The sequence below is a fragment of the Sturnira hondurensis genome, unplaced genomic scaffold (genome assembly GCF_014824575.4).
Source record: "Sturnira hondurensis isolate 20B ecotype Veracruz unplaced genomic scaffold, ASM1482457v3 Scaffold0018097, whole genome shotgun sequence".
NCBI lineage: Eukaryota > Metazoa > Chordata > Mammalia > Chiroptera > Phyllostomidae > Sturnira > Sturnira hondurensis.
In genome coordinates this window covers 2,663,738-2,682,862 of record NW_028090728.1, presented here as the reverse complement: position 1 = coordinate 2,682,862, position 19,125 = coordinate 2,663,738, and the positions used below count along the sequence as shown (strand labels likewise).

The 19,125-nt window shown below is 45.3% G+C and overlaps 1 protein-coding gene across 1 annotated transcript; it reads left to right on the top strand.

The window, feature by feature from the left end:
• Positions 1 to 7,994: 7,994 nt before the first annotated feature.
• On the top strand, positions 7,995 to 19,003 carry MED9 (mediator complex subunit 9). Its single transcript, XM_037068798.1, has 2 exons — positions 7,995 to 8,299; positions 18,101 to 19,003. Exons 1-2 carry the CDS (start codon positions 8,091 to 8,093, stop codon positions 18,315 to 18,317), a joined length of 426 nt encoding a protein of 141 aa, XP_036924693.1. The 5' UTR covers positions 7,995 to 8,090; the 3' UTR covers positions 18,318 to 19,003.
• Positions 19,004 to 19,125: the final 122 nt, after the last annotated feature.

Here is a 19,125-nt window from a genome sequence, read left to right as displayed (position 1 = left end):
ACTATAGTGAATAGAAGTGGTGAAAGTGGGCAACCTTGTCTTGTTCCTGATCTTAGTGGAAAAGCTTTTAGTTTTTGCCCATTGAGTATGATGTTGGCTGTAGGTCTTTCATATATGGCCTTTATTATATTGAGGAATGCTCCCTCTATTGCCGTTTTTCTGAGTACCTTTATCATAAATGGGTGTTGTACCTTATCAAAAGCCTTTTCCATGTCTATTGATATGATCATGTGATTTTTGTCTTTGCTTTTGTTTATGTAATCTATTACATTTACTGATTTACGAATATCGAACCATCCTTGCATCCCTGGGTTGAATCCCACTTGGTCATGGTGTATCATCTTTTTGATGTATTGTTGGATGTGATTTGCCAATATTTTATTGAGGACTTTAGCGTCTATGCTCATCAGTGATATTGGCCTGTAGTTTTCTCTCTTTGTTGTGTCTCTATCTGGCTTTGGAATTAGGATGATGCTGGCTTCATAAAAAGAGTTGAGGAGTTTTCCCTCCTTTTGGATTTTTTGGAATAGTCTGTGAAGAATAGGGGTTAGCTCTTCCTTAAAAGCTTTGTAGAATTCTCCTGTGAAACCATCTGGTCCAGGGCTTTTGTGTGATGGGAGGTTTTTGATTACTTCTTCAATTTCATCTGTTGTTATTGGCCTGTTCAGGTTTTCTGCTTCTTTTTCATTGAGTTTTGGAAAATTATATTTTTCTAGAAATTTGTCCATTTCACCTGGGTTTTCAAATTTCTTGGCATACAGTTCTTCATAGTAATTTCTTACAATCCCTTCTATTTCTGTGGTTGGAAGGGATATTTTAATGAACCTCATTAGACCACCTTTGAAGCTTCATCTACCTGTCTGAGGAGCCCTTACACCTGTTCCTGTCAGGAGATGGAGTCTTATTGAAGAACCTGAAGACTCAAGGTCCTGACCAGGAGTTACCCAAGCAATGGATCAGTCCCTGTGATGTCCTGCTGACAACACATCCTTCCTTGGAGATCACAGGATTCAAGCCATGGATCCAACACACACAGATAAAGCAGGTGCTGCCTGGAGAGGACTCAGATCTTGCTGCTACTGCTATTGATACTTCAAGGGACAGCTGGACCCATGCTCCTGTGGGAGCTTTAAAATTCCTCTTTCGAAAAGGGATATGCCTCTCAAAGCTAAGTGACAATGCTACTTTTTGCTTTATTTGGCACTTCCCAGACAGTGACTTTCTTGGCAAATTTATTCTGCTGTCAGGTGGGTCACCCAAAGCCCCGCTCAGGGTTAGTCTCTCCAGATTTTTGATTCACTACAATCCCCGTGCACCACCAGGCATACTCCCCACTAAACACTTGCCTGTTTTTCTGCAGAACAGGTCTCACTTTGGAAGCCCATGCACAACATTATCTGCTGAACATGAAGCAGTCCACCGGCTCTGCTTGTGCAGCAGTGCCATCCCCTAGACACCGTGTACAGCACCCTTTGAAGACAGCAATCCTTCTCCCTTGCAAAAGGCTTCCCTCCATTCCTAGCCCCACTCTTTACTGTGTCCCAGTCAGGAATCAAACTGGCTACCTTTTGGTTTGTGGGACTACGAACAACCCACTGCACCACACCAGTCAAGGCAGTTGCATAATCATTTGAAACTAAATTTTGCAACTGGAGTCAGTAGTCAAGAGTCAAAAGATTTATAATGAATCCAGTAAGGGAAACAAGGGAACTTCTGGAAAAGGGAGGAACTGAAGAGTGAGGAAACTAAAAAAAAACACCATGAGAAAAAGAGTTTTTCAGAAAAACAGGATTTTAAAAAATGGATTAGTAGAAAGTGTCAAGACTGAGGCTATTAGGGAGCAGCTGGTGGACAGAAAAAATACACTTGGCTAACAAATAACTCGAATGAAATGACTTAGTGAAGAGATCAGAAAGAATATGGTTATCAGAACAATAATGAACCATTTTAGACAAAAACTAGTTCCTGAAAGGTATTGCCTCTCCATTTACCAAAAGCTGGTGGAGATCTTGCAGAAAAGAATAAGAACAAGGAATTAGGGCTACAGGGAAATACTTAAGGAGAAAATACTGAGTTGGAAAAAATATAGGCAAATACATGTGCTGAAATGCTGCAAATGAGTGCTTCTGAGAAATGAAACTACTAAAAAGAGTTGCAAAACTGGGCATAATGGACTATCTCAGAGTAAGAAGAGCATAGTTGAAAGGAATAAAAAGAAAAAAATCAAGTGAAGCCCAGAGAGAGAAGAAAAGTGATCCACAGTGTATGTCTGAATAAAAGGCTTTTGTCTTGAGGTTGAGCAATAAATCGTGGCTTGAGTGAGCCTGTTCCTGGTGTATGCGGCACTCCATTTGGCCTGGACAATGATTGCTGCCTATATATATATATATATATATATATATATATATATATATTAGCTCAAAAAATTAAAGAAGCATGTAGCTTTTCATCCTGCATGAGGCTCCAGGCAATGAAAGGAAAGGATGAATCACAGGTAGGAATATAGCTTTGATGAAAAAGCCCCCAGTCACTCAGTGTCACAACCCGTTTAACAATCCCCACCCTGCGGGTCGACAGGGCAGCAGCTGTTTGGGGGCCCATAGAGCAGAAACGTGTCACGAACACATTCTTTGGTGTTTGTGCTGTAGGTCCGCTCAGAGTATCTGAGAGTTCAGTTCTTAGATGTAGTCTGGGTTTTGTATTTGTCTTTGTGGAACAGTTTGTTTCATAAAGAATAATTATGAGGGGTTTTTTTAGAAATATTTTTAAAAGCAGAAGCAGTAGTTGCTACAGTTTAAACAGTGCTTTTGCCAGGTGGTGGGCATTGTTTGAAGTTATACATTAACTCCTGTAACCCTTACAGCAGCTCTATTAGGTGAATACTATTGATACCACTTTGCAGATGAGGAAACTGAGGCAAAGGACAGTTAAATGACTTGTCCAAGGTTACACAGCCAGAAAGGAGCAGAGCTTGGATTCTAATGTACCAAACTCCCATGTACCTCACCCACATTTGGCAATTGTTCATACTTTTTCTATTTGCTTCAAGTCCACTTATATTATACAATATACATACATATATATATATATATATATATATATATATATATATACATAATATGACACTACAGAGAAAGTCACAGTGCCTGTTGTATTCCTATCCCTGTCCCATGACTTTGTGTGTTTCGCATCTGTCTCAGCCTGTTGACAGTGACACCATCACCAGGATGCTTGGGACTCTCACCCGGGCCCACACCTCTCGTGGCAGTCTCTACAGAACCAGCCTGGCTGGCCTGGCTCTTATAGTTCTGGAACCCAAGAGTCCTCATGACGTTAATTAAATTTAGTTTTAAATCCTAGCTCTAGAAGTCATCTCTCTATATATATATCCCCCTCATAGATTTATTCTTTCCCTGATAATGAGAAACTCCCAAGGCAGCAGAAGACAAAAGCTGGCAAGCTAAAGATAACATCTCGACCTAAGTTATGTTTCAATACCTGAGCCCTCTCGACTGACTCCCTGGCTACTCTCCCTTCAGACCAGACAGAAGAACACAGGGCAGACCACAGAGTTTAAGAAATTATCGATTACCCTTCCCTCACATCTGACCAATCAGCTCCCAGCATGATGATGGAACCCCCATACCCACAGTGCCTTGTGGTTTTGCCCTATATAATCTGTAACCTACACAGCCTCGAGGAGTCTGGTCTTCCCAGCATTGGCTCCCCACACTTGAAACTGGTCAATTCTCCAATAAACCTATTTCTACACTGCAAAGTCTTGCATATGCGCTTCCCTTGAGCCAGTGTGCCAGGCACAGATTCAAATATTGGGGTCCTGGTAACATTAATTGCAAGACACACCTCAGCAATAACCATCAGGGAACTTTGCAAAAACAAGGTTTATTATAACTCCTGGGGGTACACAGCATTTCCAGGGTCAGAGGGAGACAGAGAAAGAGAGAAGACCTGGGATCCATCTTTATTGGGGTGGAGAGTGCGGTTTTCAGGGGTTCACTCTTTTTTGTTGAATTTAAAACATAAGAGCAGGAATTAAAGCACAGGAAGGGAAAGCAAGTGGTCAAACTGTCAATCAATGTAGGTTACCCAGGGCTTTCTAAAATGGAGACTTCGGGGGGGGGCTCTCTATCTAGTTGTGTAGCCCGCAGTCTGTCCTTGAAATGGATGCCACATCAGTGAAAAGCTCCCCGTCAGGCACTGGCACTGCAGTGAGGTATACCCTGCAGTTCCTTTTAAGGGCATTGTGACATATATATCTTCTATCTATGGATGATATATAGTGTCGTTTTTCATGTGTGAAACACTTCCCTGCTTGGGAAATGTTTCACACATGAAATTACTCTCTAATAAGAGTAGTAATATACTCTTATTTTCTTTGTGCAACTTGCTTTTTCCCTCTCTTTGCTAAGACTGAGCTCCATGCTGGCATGTATTGTTCTCTCAGTGCACCATCCAGTCTTGTAGCAACTGGCCACATTTGGCTACTGGGCACCAGACCATGGCTATTTGAACTGATATGGGCTGTAGGTGTAAAGTACGGCTGGGTTTCTAAGATGGTATGAAAAACAATAAAATACTTCGAATAATTTTTATATAGATTATATGTTGGGATGATAGTATCTTGGTTATAGTGGGTTAAATAAAATATATTGAAATCAGTTTTGCCTATTTCTTGTGTGTGTTTTTTAATGTAGCTACTAGGAAATTGAAAACGATGTATGTGGCTTGATTTAGAGTTCACATTATCTTTCTGTTAGAGAGCTTTAATCTAGATCCTTCCTCTTAATGCTGTCAGTCTGGGTTTTGTTAGTCGAGGTGAAGGAGTAAGCCTTCACTCTGAACAATAGGATCTGTTTACTGTTCACAGATACTTTTCTAAGTGACTTATATATAATAACCTGCTCAGTCCGCTGGAAGGCTGCATGGCTGCACTAAGTGAGGTGGTGCAACGTCATGCCACTGCAGGCAGGAAGCTGGCTCTATGAGGGCTGGCGCTTGTAACTGCCAACTGGCCTGGAAAAGCCCGTGAGAAAGTGTGAATCTGCCCAAGAAAGCAATGACAAACAGCTTACTTTGATGAGGTCTCTAGCATTATACAGTCCTTACATATCAATAGAACATCTGCTTTTCTGGCTTTTAATAAAACAGTTATGAACAGGCACATATTTGTTGTGGCAATTTCAGCTTTAATGAAACCATTAAACCATTTTTTTTGGCATCTGCTTACAATGTTATGAAATCAGCTTTACTCTTTGCCACTAATTATATTAACTATTTTTAGGACAAATTGTCAATGCAACATACTCTCATTCGTGCCTCCTATGTTTCAACTGGTTTTCTTTAGCTATGTCTATTTATACCTAAAGTATTTTTTTCTAAAAAAGAAATGTCTTCATATTCTGCCAACAATAAAAGTGAGGCTTGAAATTAAATTATAAAACACACTGAAGGGAAAAGATGATATGCAATTGCCATGGGGATATTATTTTTTTAATCCTCACCCAAAAATGTTTTTATTGATTTGAGAGGGAGACAGAGAGAAAGGGAGAAAAACGTCAATGTGAGAGAGAAACATCCATCAGTTGTCTCCCCATATGCACCCCAACTGGGGATCGAACTCACAACCTAGGTATGTGCCCTGACCAGGAATCGAACCCTCAACCTTTTGGTATATAGGATGACACTGTAACTATAACAGTGGAAAATCATAAAAATGGAAAACTATGACCCACCCCACCATTCTTCAGACATTGTTTCTGTAAGTGCTGACTCTAATATGCAGCTTGTAGATGAACAGCATGTTTGTTTAAGAATCCTAGGAACTAACTGCAAAAGATAGACTCCAACCTTAAGGCATCCCCACTCCAGGAGATTTGCTGACTTTCAAATGTGGATCCAGGATGATGTGAAGTCAGGATGGTGTGAAGCCAGGATGACTAAACCAGGATGGTATGCACTGGACCACCGCTAACAGAATGGACCATGCTTGTCTGCACACAGAAAACTTTGCAGCCCCCTCCCTTGATCTCTGTTCTGTTCTCTCTCCCTCCTGATAAAACCCCGGCTTGCACTGAGATGTGAGATGTGAGTCCCCCATCTTCCAGACAGTTGGCATCTGCAAAATAAACTGCTTTCTTCTACATCAGCATATGCATCTCAAGTACTGACTTTTGTAGGGGCAGGCAACCAGACCCTCATTCGGTAACACGACCACCTGAGCCACCCAGCCAGGGCACCATGGGGATATTACTGATGAATGTTAGATTGGTTTGTGAATTCTGAATAAAAATTTTACTTCTACATTTCAAATCACAAATTTACATGAGGTCTCCCATGTGTTGGTTAAGATCATAAGCTCGGTGTCAGGCAAGCTATGTGACCCTGGGATCGGTATCTTAACCATTAGAGGAAGCCTCAGGTTCCTCTTCTACAAAATGCAGAAAATAATTACCTGCTAGGGCTCTTTTGTGGATTAAATTAGATAATGATTGTGACTCTGTGCCTTGTAGCTACTTTTATTCCATGGTGGTCGTGGTAATTACTATTATTATTATTATTACTATTATATCATCGTTACCCCAGATGACTCCAAGGGTACATAGTCTCTTCAAACATAAGAGACTGGTCCTAACCCAACAGGACTTTCTTCTCCACTCTCGACCGGGACTCTTGAACTCTTCCCTTATGGAACAGTCTGCAGTCTGCAGGAAGAAAACCCTTCAGCCTCTCCCTCCACCTGTTCTCCTGCTGGGGGCCCTGAGCAGCTCTTGCTGAAGAAAGCTATATGGAGGCTCGTTACTCGAGAGCTTTTACAGCACATCCTCCTACTGCTCTACCTTCTTCTGTAATCTGGCTTTCCTAGCCTCTGCCTCCAGAGACCTCTCCTGACTCAGCTAATGCTGGCATCCACTTTCCTTGGGACCATCCCTTGGCCTGGAGTGTGACTGCAACTCTTGCTTCCAGAATGTGGCCTTCCTGGCCTCTCTATAAGGCCCATGATGGTAGCCCGAGGAAGGACGGGGCTTTCCTAGCTCATGTCTTCTTCCACCCACTAGCTAGGCTTATGATGGGTGTCTCCATTGCCCAGAAATTATACTTGTTTTAAGGAACATACCTACAAACCCCCAGAAGCCGCCCATTTTGGCCTCAAATCTTAGGATGTCTTTAAACCAGACCTTTGGAGGTCAATCATGTATCTGAAGAAAGCCGTTTAGGCTCTGCCATGACCCTGAACTGAGGCGAATTTTAGAGGTGAGGACACTGGAGCCTAGGGGCTTAAGAAACTGGCCCCCACACATGGAGACATTGACTTTCTTCCCGGTTATGATACTATTCCTGCCACCAATCCCTTTCTGCTTTGTATTAGGAAGCCTTCCCACGCCTCCCCCCACATCCAGCACAACATTCAGAAGGTGCATATTAAATGTTGAATTATTAGTTCTTTCCCATCCAGCCTTGTGGAACTCGGTGGAACTCGGTGGGGAGTTCCACTGAGGTCAATCTCGAGGTCTCTCCGTTTCTGGAACTAGCACGGAGTCCCGCCCGGCCAACTCGGTCTGGGGCTGCTCGCTCTCCTGCGGGCCTCTGCACAGTGAACGATTGCGGATCCTTCATCTCTGAGTTCTCAGCGCCAGTAGGCCCAGGGCTTCACAGAACAGGTGCTCGCAATTCAAATTGCTTCTTCCGAAGGCCTCCTTGAAGGCTGGGCCATGCTGACGCTTATTCACCTCCAGGCTTTCTCTATGAGTGGCTTTTGGACCCTCTTCGTCAAGTAAATGAGAATAAGTTGTTTTTCTGAAATAAATCTCCTATTCCTGACTGATAATTCAGCTATCTTCACCACCAAATTCAGGGTACCCTACACCGGCTCGCCACCTGTTGCCTAGTAACAGCGAGCCCCGCCCCGCGCCCTAGCGCGCACGCTCACGGCCTTCCTCCAGGTCCCGCCCCCACGGGCGTGCGGGTAGTGACGTACGGGGTCCCGCGACACTTTTGGCCGCTAGCCGCTCAGGTCCTGCTTCCGGACTGACTGACCAACCGACTGACTGACTCGCGGAGTCCCGAGCGCCATGGCGTCCGCCGGATTGGCTACCGGGCGACAAGCCGAGGACGCGTTACCGCTGCCAGCCGAGCCACCGCTGCCTGAGACGAAGCCTCAGCCGCCGCCGCCGGTCGCCCCGCCGCAGCAGCCTTCGCCGGCGCCGAGGCCGCCCTCCCCCGCAGCCATGAAGGAGGAGACCTATTCCTTCTTACCTTTGGTCCACAACATAATCAAATGGTAAGGGTCGCAGGGAAGACTGGCCACGGGCACGCCCTCCTTGTCCCGTTAGCAGAGCGGCAGGGGCCTAGGCGCGCTCCGGGACGCCCTCATTCATAAAAGGCGGAGCCGAGACTCGGTGGAAGAGGCCTGAACCAGGCCGCACTGGGCTGCCCCTGAGGTAGCAGATGCTCGGAGCCTCAAGTGGTAGACCTGGTGATGGGCGCCCGGGTGTGCTCACAAGGACCGACCCTGCGCTCCCAGGGCGAGCCCAGCTCCGAGCCCCGGGCTTTCACCCGTGATACAGGGTGGTGCTCACTGCGCTTTCTTTTTCAGCAACTCCGACATGCATCATCTCCCCAGGGTGGCCCGTTGCTGTGTGCGATGTGCACAGTAAAAAGGGCCGCTTCCACTCCCACATTGCTCGCTCGCTGTGGCTCTCACTAGTGAGAGAGAAAAGGACACGATCAGGAATAACCCCTAGCTCAGGAGGTGCCGAGGGGGACCGTCAGAGCAAGCACCGTCAGAGCAAGCAGACAAAAAGCTGCCCCGGAGTTGATCCCGGCAGGCCGGTCTGACACCGGCTGAGCAGGGGTTGCGGTCCTTGAGCCAGTCTGCAGGTTACTTAAGCTTTAGAACGTCGCCTACTTACACTGCAAAGGAAGCTAAAAAGGCAACCAAAAGCCTCCTGGATCCTATGTTGGCCAAGCTATTTTTACTGCTGTTACTTATATCTACACGGTACTAGGTGTAAGTTGCTCAGCTTACAGCTCTACCCAACCATTAAAAACCAAAACAAAGTAAGGTAAAACAGGTTTACTGTTGCAGTGACACTCAAGGGAACATTTATGTCCTCTTGGATGTTTGGCTAAAATGGAATTGCTTCTCACAACATCCTAGTGTTGGCTGTCATGGCCCAGCTTGTCCTGAGTTTAGCCAGACTGGGTTCACTTGAGATGGGACTGCCTGACGCTTCCTCCGCTTTTCAAATGACTAAAGACCTTGTTCTCACAGTGCACCCGGGCTTCCTTCGGCTTCACTTGGTGTGGCCATACTGTTCAGAGGGTGGAGTACACTCTGTTCTCTTCTTATGAATTAGCCTCTGATCATCAGGTGGCTCTTCTGGCTGCAGTGAGATTGGAAACATAAATGCAGACTCTGCAGCCCCAGGGCAGAGCTGGATCACAAATGTACTGGTTTTAATACAAATATGGAAAAATGAAAACACACTAGGACCCAGTCCCAGAGATAGTTCTTTATCCCCCTGGGAGTACGTTCTTGAGCCTCAGTAGAGCAGTCACTTCGGGCTGCCCTTAAATGGGGCTGTGAGGTACATTGAGTAAACATGGGCTTTGAGGGCAGAGCTTTGGGTTTGGATTTCATGCTGATGCTTGCTTGCCTTGTGCTCTTGATGAATACATAGCCTTACTAAGGCCTTAATTTTTTTTAATCTCTAATATGTGAATAACAATAATGGGCCTCAAACAATGGATTTGAACTATAGCTTTATAATGTACTGACTGGGTGACCATGGTTAAACTACTTAGCTTTTCTGAGTCTCTTTTTCTCTTGTGAAATGGGACTAATAATACTTGAATCATAAGATTGCTGTGTGGCATACTCAAGAGCAGTCTGGTGAAGATGTTGGGTCTGTTATATGTGGTTGTCTTCTCTAAAAGGACAAGGAAAAGTTGTGTTGGGGGGGTGTTTTTTTTAATCCTCGCTCGAGGATAAGTTTATTGATTATAGAGAGAGAGGAAGGTTGGGGGGAGAGAGAGATACCGATGTGAAAGAGAAACATTGATCAGTTGCCTCCTGTATGCTCCTGAACAGGGTTTTCAACCTGCAACCTAGTGTAGACCAGGGATTGAACACACAACCTTTTGGTATATGGGATATGCTCCAACCAGCCAAGCCTCCCAGCCAGGGCGGTTTGGTTTGGTTTGGTTTGGTAACCCAAAACAAACAAACCAAAAAACCGGAGAGGAGATAATTGCCACAAAGCAGATAGCCAAGGGCTAACCCACTATCAGCCCCAAGAAGCAGCCAGAAGCAGCTGCTTTTGACCAGGGCCTCCCCCTAAATCTCAGGAAGAGACCTGTGGGAATAGAACGGAAGGGGACTGAGAACAGGAGGATTACTTAAAGGTTAATTTAAGAAGGAGATCCCCATAGTTCTCTCCCTCAAGTATAAGCAGACAGGTAACAACCCCTCTTCCAGTTTGGAAGACAAAGGATTGCTCTTTCCCAAGATTTATTCTCAGGAGAGAGTGAGCCAGAGATTATCTGCACTGCAGAAATTAGGCACTTCTCAGAAGTTCAAGGGGAGGGTTTAGGGTTTAAGACAAAGTTCACACACTGAATAGTACTAAGACTCCACCCTTGCCGTCCCTCACCTGTCTTCTCCACTGGCAGCCAAAGGAAATAAGGGTACCTTCTCTTGAGTGTCTGACCAGCCCAAGGGAAAAGTCACTGGGGGCCTCCCAGGAAAGAACCTAGTTAGTTCATATGACTAGAAACCAAGGTCACTAAGCATTTGAAGAAAACCCCTAGGAAGAAAGGACAAAAGAGGAGCAGAAAAAGCCACTTGGTTGACATAGGCACGAAGTGAAGGAGAGATATGGTAACCATGAAAAGAGACTAGGATCCAATTTTAAAATATGTTGAAGCGTGTATGTGAGTTTCTAGGCTCACGAGGGAAGAGGATGGACTGAGGTTGGGCAGTGATGGGAGAGGAGACCTCGTGAGGCATGGAGGAGTCAGAAGTCTCATGAAGGGGTGAGCCAGTGATGAATCTTGAATTACAAGAGGGAGAGCAGGGGTGGGACTGTGGGAAGAGCATGTGGAAGGATGGGCACCAAGAAGTAACATCAACTCATGCAGGTCCATTCATTTTGGTGGGGCTGGAACACAAGTCCAAGGTGGGAAGGAAGCGCTAGAAAGGCGAGAAAAGTCAGGATGCTGACGACTGTGTGTCTCCCTGAGGAAGTGAGATTTTGTTCTTTGAGGGAGCTGGTGGAGCTTTTGGACCCCAGGGTGGCTTAGTCAGATTTGTGCTCACGTCAGGTGGATGTGGTGTCTCAGCAGGCAGGCTGGAAAGCCAGGTGGGGAGGACACGATCTGGTGGGCCTGGGGAAAGGAAGTACCGGCCAGGACTACGTCAGTCACCTGGTCTCTTCCTCTTCTGTAGCTTCTCTGGTGGCCCTTTTTTAATTTGTTTTCTCCTTGCCTAGGGAGTGAATGAGGAAGTAAAAGCTGAAATTAGTTTAATCTCTCTTGTTCTGGTAAGAATTTAGAGTACTACACCATTAGGTTAATGAAAACATTTTATTTTAAAAAAGTTAAAATTGCAAATTCAGAAAGGTATAAAATGAAAAAAGGATTTCTTCTCCTAAGTTTCTTGTGTTAATACTTTAAGAATCCTTAGCAACGAGATTTATGAATTTAAAATTTTGATCACTATTAGTAAATTCATAAAGAATACACTAATTTATGCCTTAGCAACAATGTTATTTATCTTTCCCAAAGCCCTTCCATCACCAATTAACTTTTTCATCTTGGCTGATCTGATAGGTCAGAAATGATACATTGTATCAATCTCTGTCTTAAGATATGAGGTGAATCATTTTTTCATATGCAACTTTATATGTCACTTGTTATCTTCTTCCCTATAAACTGCCCATTTTATGAGGCAGATTGATTAAGATCTTCCTTTATGGCTTCTGAGTTTTGGTCCTAGGTAGAAGGCCATTCTAACAGTATCATAGATGTTGATCCCTTTTTTCTAGGACTTTCATGGTTTCTTTTTTTTTTTTTTTAATTCTTTGATGCTTCTGGGCCTATTTTGATGGAAAGAGAAGGGAGAGACGCAGGTTTTCCTCCAGCACTGCTGTTACTGAATATTTATGATTTTCCCATGTTCCCAATCTAATTCTGGAAATTCTGCTTTTCTCCAGTATCAAACTGTTTTCATCATCAAATCTTCATGGTGTGTTGCATTTTGTTCTCTTTTTTTTAATAAACACACTTGATTTATTTTGTATAAAAGGGTTAACAACTAAACATTTATAAAAAGTTTAGCATAAAGTACATCATTACTTTGTGTGCAGAAATACTGAATTGTCTTTCAAGACAGTTCTTCTCTCTGTCTTCTTTCTTGTCAGGTATCACCTGTGGCATCTTTACCTTTCCCCACCCATTTCCTAGTAACAGGTCTCAGATACCGTATGCTTTTGGTTAGTTAGAATAGTTAGTTAGGCTTTAATCTGCTGCTTTATTTCCAGTGGGCCTGTCGACATCACTAGTGGTCCAGGTTTTCTAACCTCATTTTTGGATCTTATAATCACTTCTTAATTTGTCTCTTTACCTTCATCCTCTTCTCTCTCTAGTTCATCCTGTGTATGTTAATGGGTTAATTTTTCTCTGCTCAAAAAATCTTTCCAAATTGTTTTCGCCAGTGTTTAGCCCTCCATGCAGAGATCTCTGCAAAGCATCTTCAAATATCCTGCCTGAACTATGCAACAAAGCCCCACATGAGTCACTCTCAGGTGAGTGCCTTGTGGGTGGATGGACTCATCAGACTTGTGCGCACTGCAGAACCTCTGCTGGCATGCCCTACTGCCCTCTCTTTGCCCTAGGAAATGCCACGTATTTTCAGGGACTTGCTCAGAGGCCACCTCCTCTGACTGAAGAGCTCCTGGTTCCTGTATTGCTTTTGGCTGAGGTGCACTGGCCTGGGGTTGGAGAGGAGTTCCACAGCCCAGAGCACTTTCATCCTTCCTGGTGTCTTGTCTGTGGCTAAATGAAAAGTCCAAACTAACATTTATGTCATTTTCAAAGAATGAGGAAAGAGAAAAGAAAAACCTCATTTTTATGCCTGTAAGAAATTTTATAGGTCCCAACTGTCTAAAACTTTTTCTGCTATGCGTAAAAGCCACATTGTAGAAGTGGCTTTATTATATATAATAAAGAAGAAATAAAATGAGGCCTCTTGGACCAGGGAAGGTTACAATTATTTTTGTTTCCTTCAAACTTTCTCAATCTAATCTGAGTCTGGAATTAAGGTGTCCCAGCCTAGGAACTTGTGAGTTGCAGTTGTTACTGCTTCGACTGATGGCGTTGGCTCACCTGATAAAAATATTTTGTCAAAATTGGTACTTAGACATTTTTTAGTTTTTTCAGTAATTTTTTAGATAGCTGGGTAAGTAGAGGGGAGCCATCGTCTTTGATACTGTGGAGGTATTTCAAGTGGTGAACACAGTACTTTGTCCTTGAGCTTTTAAGCTGGAGCCATATTGCTTAACACAAGTTCATTTGTTGTTGAGGCAGGTCAGCAAGACCTCAGAGCCCTATAAGACTTCTTTCATGGCAACAGGGTGTTGTTGACCTGCCTCTCCCCACACAAGTACCTGTTTTAATTTGACTGGCCTTCCACGCCAGCTGAGGCCCATCCTTGGGTTGCGGAGGAAGCAGCGTCCACATTAGCAAAGTCTACAAGATGACCCACCGGTTCCATGGGGCTTGTCTGCACTCATGTTACTGCAGCTCTCTCTGCCACTCTCTTTCTTCTTCAACCAAGTCCCAGGTGGAAAGGGTGAGCACCCAAACGGGGGACATTTGTAGCCTGTTTGGAAGAATTATTTCTGGGCCTGCTTACGAGCCTGTTCTCTCCTGTGCCACTTCATCTTTGTTCATGCAGGATGACCTACCAAGCACCTCCTGGAGTGCAGGCTCCATGAAGGCAGCCACATGGGTTCACAGTTACTGAGTGCAACATGAGTAATGCCAACGGTGGGACATTCAGCCTGGGTCTTGGGAAGAATGGGATGTTGAGAGATTGGAGGCTCCATGTGTGGGGCCTGGTTAGCTCCCTTTGCAGGGAGCCTGCCGGCAGGTGTTGTCTGGAAGTGGGGGAATCATCTGAAGTTTTTTTTAGTGCAGACTTGAGTTTTGTTGGGGTTGGTGGGGCCAAGGGGCTTAGGAGAAGGAGAGGACCTGGGTCTGTAGGAAACTGGTGACAGTAGGGGGAGGAGGCCGCAGGACCTGAGGGGTGTGTGGGAGGTGGCGCTGGCAGGACTGGCAGCTGAATAGACAGTGGGGCACGAAGCTCATGCTTCTAGCTCACCATAGTTGTGCGGAGGGGGCACCCTTCACCTGAATTTGGGTGTGCTTTGCAGTGAGTTTTCTTTGGCTTTGCAGGTCTCCAAGGAGAAAAGTCTTCATAACTGTTGGAACAAGGAAGCTGAATTTCAGAAAGGAGGGCTGGGCTGGGCTGGGCAGTGCTCTCAGCATCTGAAGACTGGGGAGCAGACAAACATGTTCTAGACTGTTTTGTAGAGCAGCGTGTTTTTCAGGCTTCTTTTAACAGGACATCTCGCTATTCCTCCCCAAAAAGTGTTTTTTTCACATATAAGTCAGGAATAGATCAAAGCAAGCGTAAAAGTGGAATTCAAAGACCCTCTCTCTAAGTCCCCTTACATGCGGGCAGAACTGGAGAGAGAGGTATAGCTGACCACAAGTAAGTAATGGCCAGTGTTGTCGAGAGTGTGAGGAGCAGCGTTGTATCCACGGTCACCAGGCATTTGGAGGGCATTTGGTAGGCATTTGGTAACCTGTGAAAATTTTTAATATATGCATAAACTTTGATCCTGAAGTCCCACTTCTGGGAAATGATCTTACCAAAATACTCGCACTGATACATACAGATATAGGTATAAAATGTCTGATGTTACTCTGATTGTAAATGGTAAACCGTGAACATCCAAAGACCCATCAACAGCCAGATAGTTTAGCTGTGTTATGCGTGTTAACATGAAAAGACATCCAAGGGGGGAAGCAGAGCCAGAACCATGTGTGTAGTGTGGCCACAGTGAAAGAGTCATGTGTGTATTTGTATGTTGCTGTGTATTTTGAAGCAGTGTGAAACAGCAGAGACCACGTATTAACAGAGGTTATCTCTGGAACACAGCATTAGCAGGACTTTTCTGAGCCTTGGTGTCTGTCATTTTAATTTTGCTCCTCAAGTACCTATTGCTGTCATAATAAATAATAACAGCAACAACAAAAACACCAGTTAAAGAAGATGCCAGCCACTGAAGTTAGTGTGGGAGGCAGAGAGGGTGAGAGGGACCAGTCCCAGGATGGTCCAGCTAGGACACTGAGTGCAGGAGGCTGAAGGGGATGGGAGTTTTGAGGAGAAGGAAATGGGAAACTGAGTCAGATGCTACCAAGAGGTCACAAGAAGTGACAGGCAGGTTTGGGAGGCAGTTGGCTTCAGTGATCTGGCGGGTCCCTGGTACTTCTAAGCTACCCATCGGCATGCTTTGGCTCGGTCTTTGCCAGTCTGCATTTTGATGTCCCAAAGCACTTACACTAAAAACCAAGCTGTGCCATACATACTAACACCCATGCTAAACTCTGTTCTCAGGCGTACCCACCTAAACTTGTGGTGCTTGCCCTGAAGTCTGGTGACACAAATTCAAGATGTCTATGTCCATTGCTGAAATGATGCTGAGTGTCACCCATATGTGCACAAAAGACTGTTAGGAAGTGGCCTGTCAGTCTAGCAGGAAGTGGCCTGTCAGTCTAGCCATAGGAGTGATATTTTGTCCACCTTTTAAAAACTATGGTAGGTGGGACCAAAGTACCCACTCACCTTCCTCCTATTGGTACTACGTTCGTGCTTCCTGGCCTGGCCTAGTCTCCTCCTTTCTGTCTAAAGTTAGATGGTGACTAACATCGGACACAAAGGCAGGCTCATCTGGGGCTTTCTGCTTTTATTCACTCAGTGTTTGGGCCTCTTTTCTTTTGGCTTCAGCATTGCACAGTCATCCTGGCCTAGCAGGTTCCCACTTAGTGAGAGCCATTTCCTGAATAGAGTGTTTTTCTCATCCCAGGAGTTCCATGCTGTTTACCTCCGCAACTAGGGCAGGCTGAGAGGTGTGCAGAGGGGTCTTGCTGTGGTCAGCGTGACCCCCTTCCGGCTCAGCTGCCTTTCAGGTGGCCCTTTCCTGTGGCTCTTTCTCTGTTGCCTGAAGATGATGCCCTCCACCAACAGTTCACCTGGGAAAGAATGGGCAGCCCGTGAGATTTAGGGACTTTCAGAAATGAGCATCTTAAACATGGTCTAGTTTTTACTTTCAGAATTAAAAATTCTTTGGGGTCAGGTAATATTTGCCTCCAGAACTGGGTTATCCTAACTTCCTTGCACACTTTTATGTATTTTTGTTTGTTTTTGCTATGTCCTTTCAGACTTATGTGATGTTAATCAGTTTTTTTAAAACTGTAATTTCAAAAGTCCCTCAGAACTTAAATCCATAACTGTGTTAACTAACACACGTGCCATTCAAGTATAATGATTTCAGGAGTATAGGTGGTTTCTGTCTCAGAGCTGAGACCTAAAAGAACTGAAGTAAAACATGCTCTCGATTTGTTTCCTTACAGCTCTCAATAATACTCCTGCCCTGACTGGTGTAGCTCTGTGGGCTGGGCGTTGTCCGACAAATTGAAAGGTGGTAGTTCGATTCCTGGTCAGGGCACTTGCCTGGGTTTCAGGCCAGGTCCCTGGTTGGGGGCATGTGGGAGGCAACTGATCAATGTTTCTCTTTCTCCCTCCCTTTCCCTCTCTCTATAAATAAATAAATCTTAAAAAAAAAGAAGAAGAAAGAAAGAGTACTCCTCCCTAGAAACTGAGGGAAGGTACACCATTAAGTGTGGACATATATAAATTGAGGGCCTCAGATGACAGTAAGAAATGTCCTGCCATTCATTCCTGAGAATGCGTGATTGACCCGCCATACCCTGTCTCTGAGTTGGGGCTGTTAGTGAGCAGTGAGCAGGCCCTAGCAGCCCTCTCACTTGCCGGGTGTGAGGTGTGACCGAAGGATCACCAGGAAAGATGGACATTCTGTCTGTACGAGCGGGGAAGTGATAAATGATAAATATGGATTAGCGCCATCTGGGTTGAAATTTCCCACTAGGGGTGAACATTTATTTTTTAAAATGATCATTGATAGTTTTCTCCTCTTAGGCCTCAGTGGATTATGACCTGTACAACCACCTGCCGAAATGTGACAGGGTAGCATGGATCTCTGGGCAACTAATCATGGCTGAAGTGAATGATTCTGCCTTTAAAATGTACTTGACCTAAAGGCAAGGGGTTTGCATAACTACAATAGGAGAGAGCTGATACCTGCAGAACATTTTTCAGTAGTTTGTAACTAATTTCAATTTTATGAATAGCTTTGTGGAAATTAGTTTTTATGTTAACAATTCAAGATTCAAGCATCAAAAGGTCAGCTAAAATTAGCTCTTGTTAGCTCATGGTCTCTCGATTGGCCTGGAAATGGCTCAAATGAGAAGACATGTAGTGTTTTGGCAAGTTTTGCTTGCCATTTGTCACCTGATAGTGGTAGTGGTTTGTTCATTCATTCAACACATTTATAAACTTAACTTGTTGAAAGTACTCATTCTTTCAACAAATGATACTAGCGTGCCCAAGTGCCTAGGCACTGGGGATACAGCTGTCAGTGGGCAGACACGGGGCCTCCCCTCTTAGCTAATCAACGTAAGCATCCAGTTTTGCAAGCGGGCTATGAGAGGGGCCGTACGGGCACTGCTAGGTACTGGGGCACTTTTACTGAGCAGTTGTCACATGCCTGCCATAAGGCTGCATGACAGAGAAGCAGTCCCTAATCTCCGGATCCACACAGCCAAGTAAGAGGACAGACAGAAAGCAAGAGTGCTGTGAGGTGCAGAGGAGGGAAGCCCAGGGTTGTCTTGATCTGATCTGTGAGCGCTAATGACTTCCATCTGACCTCTGCAGCATGGACAAGGACGGCCCAGACATCCACCAGGACCTGAACGCTCTCAAAGCCAAGTTCCAGGAGATGCGGAAGGTTGTCAGCACCATGCCTGGCATTCACCTGAGTCCTGAGCAGCAGCAGCAGCAGCTGCATAGCCTCCGGGAGCAAGTCAGGACCAAGAACGAGCTTCTGCAGAAGTACAAGAGCCTCTGCATGTTCGAGATCCCCAAGGAGTAGACGAGGCAGGTTCTCAGGGATGCCCACGGGAGAGCCAAGGATCCAGTGGCCTTGCTGCCCCCAACTCTTCTGCTGGTGTGGGTCAGCTCTGGGCTCTGCCAGCTCTGGACTCTGTAGCGGACCGGGGCAGGGGCCACTGTACTGCTTCCTTAGCTGAGAGGAGCCCACCTGGGAGCTTGGCTTCATGAGAGCTTCCACGTGCGTGTGCGTGCGTGTGTGTGTTCCAAGAGGCTACAGTGGGGATGGAGGGCTCCACGCTCACCTGGGGCGGGGGGGGAGGTGCATCTGCCCTGTGTTCCAGCTCCACTGGCATATCTAAAGAGCAGAGTAGGAAAGGAGGCCTCTCCTCCTTGGTCCTGCCTTCCCTCTCCTCCTGCCGCCTGGACATGATCAGTGTGTTCCAGATACATACTGTTCTGTTAATGGCAGTGCCGTACAACATTTGCATAGAGTCCTCTGGACAGATGAGGCCTTGTGCTCACATGGCAGGGTTTAAAGCGGCAAAGGAAGGCTATGAGAGGGCGCTGTTTTGAAAGACTACAGGGTGGCTTTTTCTCCTAAGACAATTTGTTTCTTTTTATGTTTGAGCCAATGAATATAACTGTGTCCATGCGGGTGTCAGCCAGAGTCCTGCCAGATGGTTCCTTGTCCAGGTTCTCTGCTACTACATGTTCTTGTTACTTTTAGCTCTTGCTTCCTTAGTTTCCTGTCATCGTCAGTCACGGTTTAGCCATTAATGCCCAAGAGTGGCCGAACCACCTCAAACCTAACACAGGGCCGGGTGGTGCTGCTGTTTCAGCACAGACCC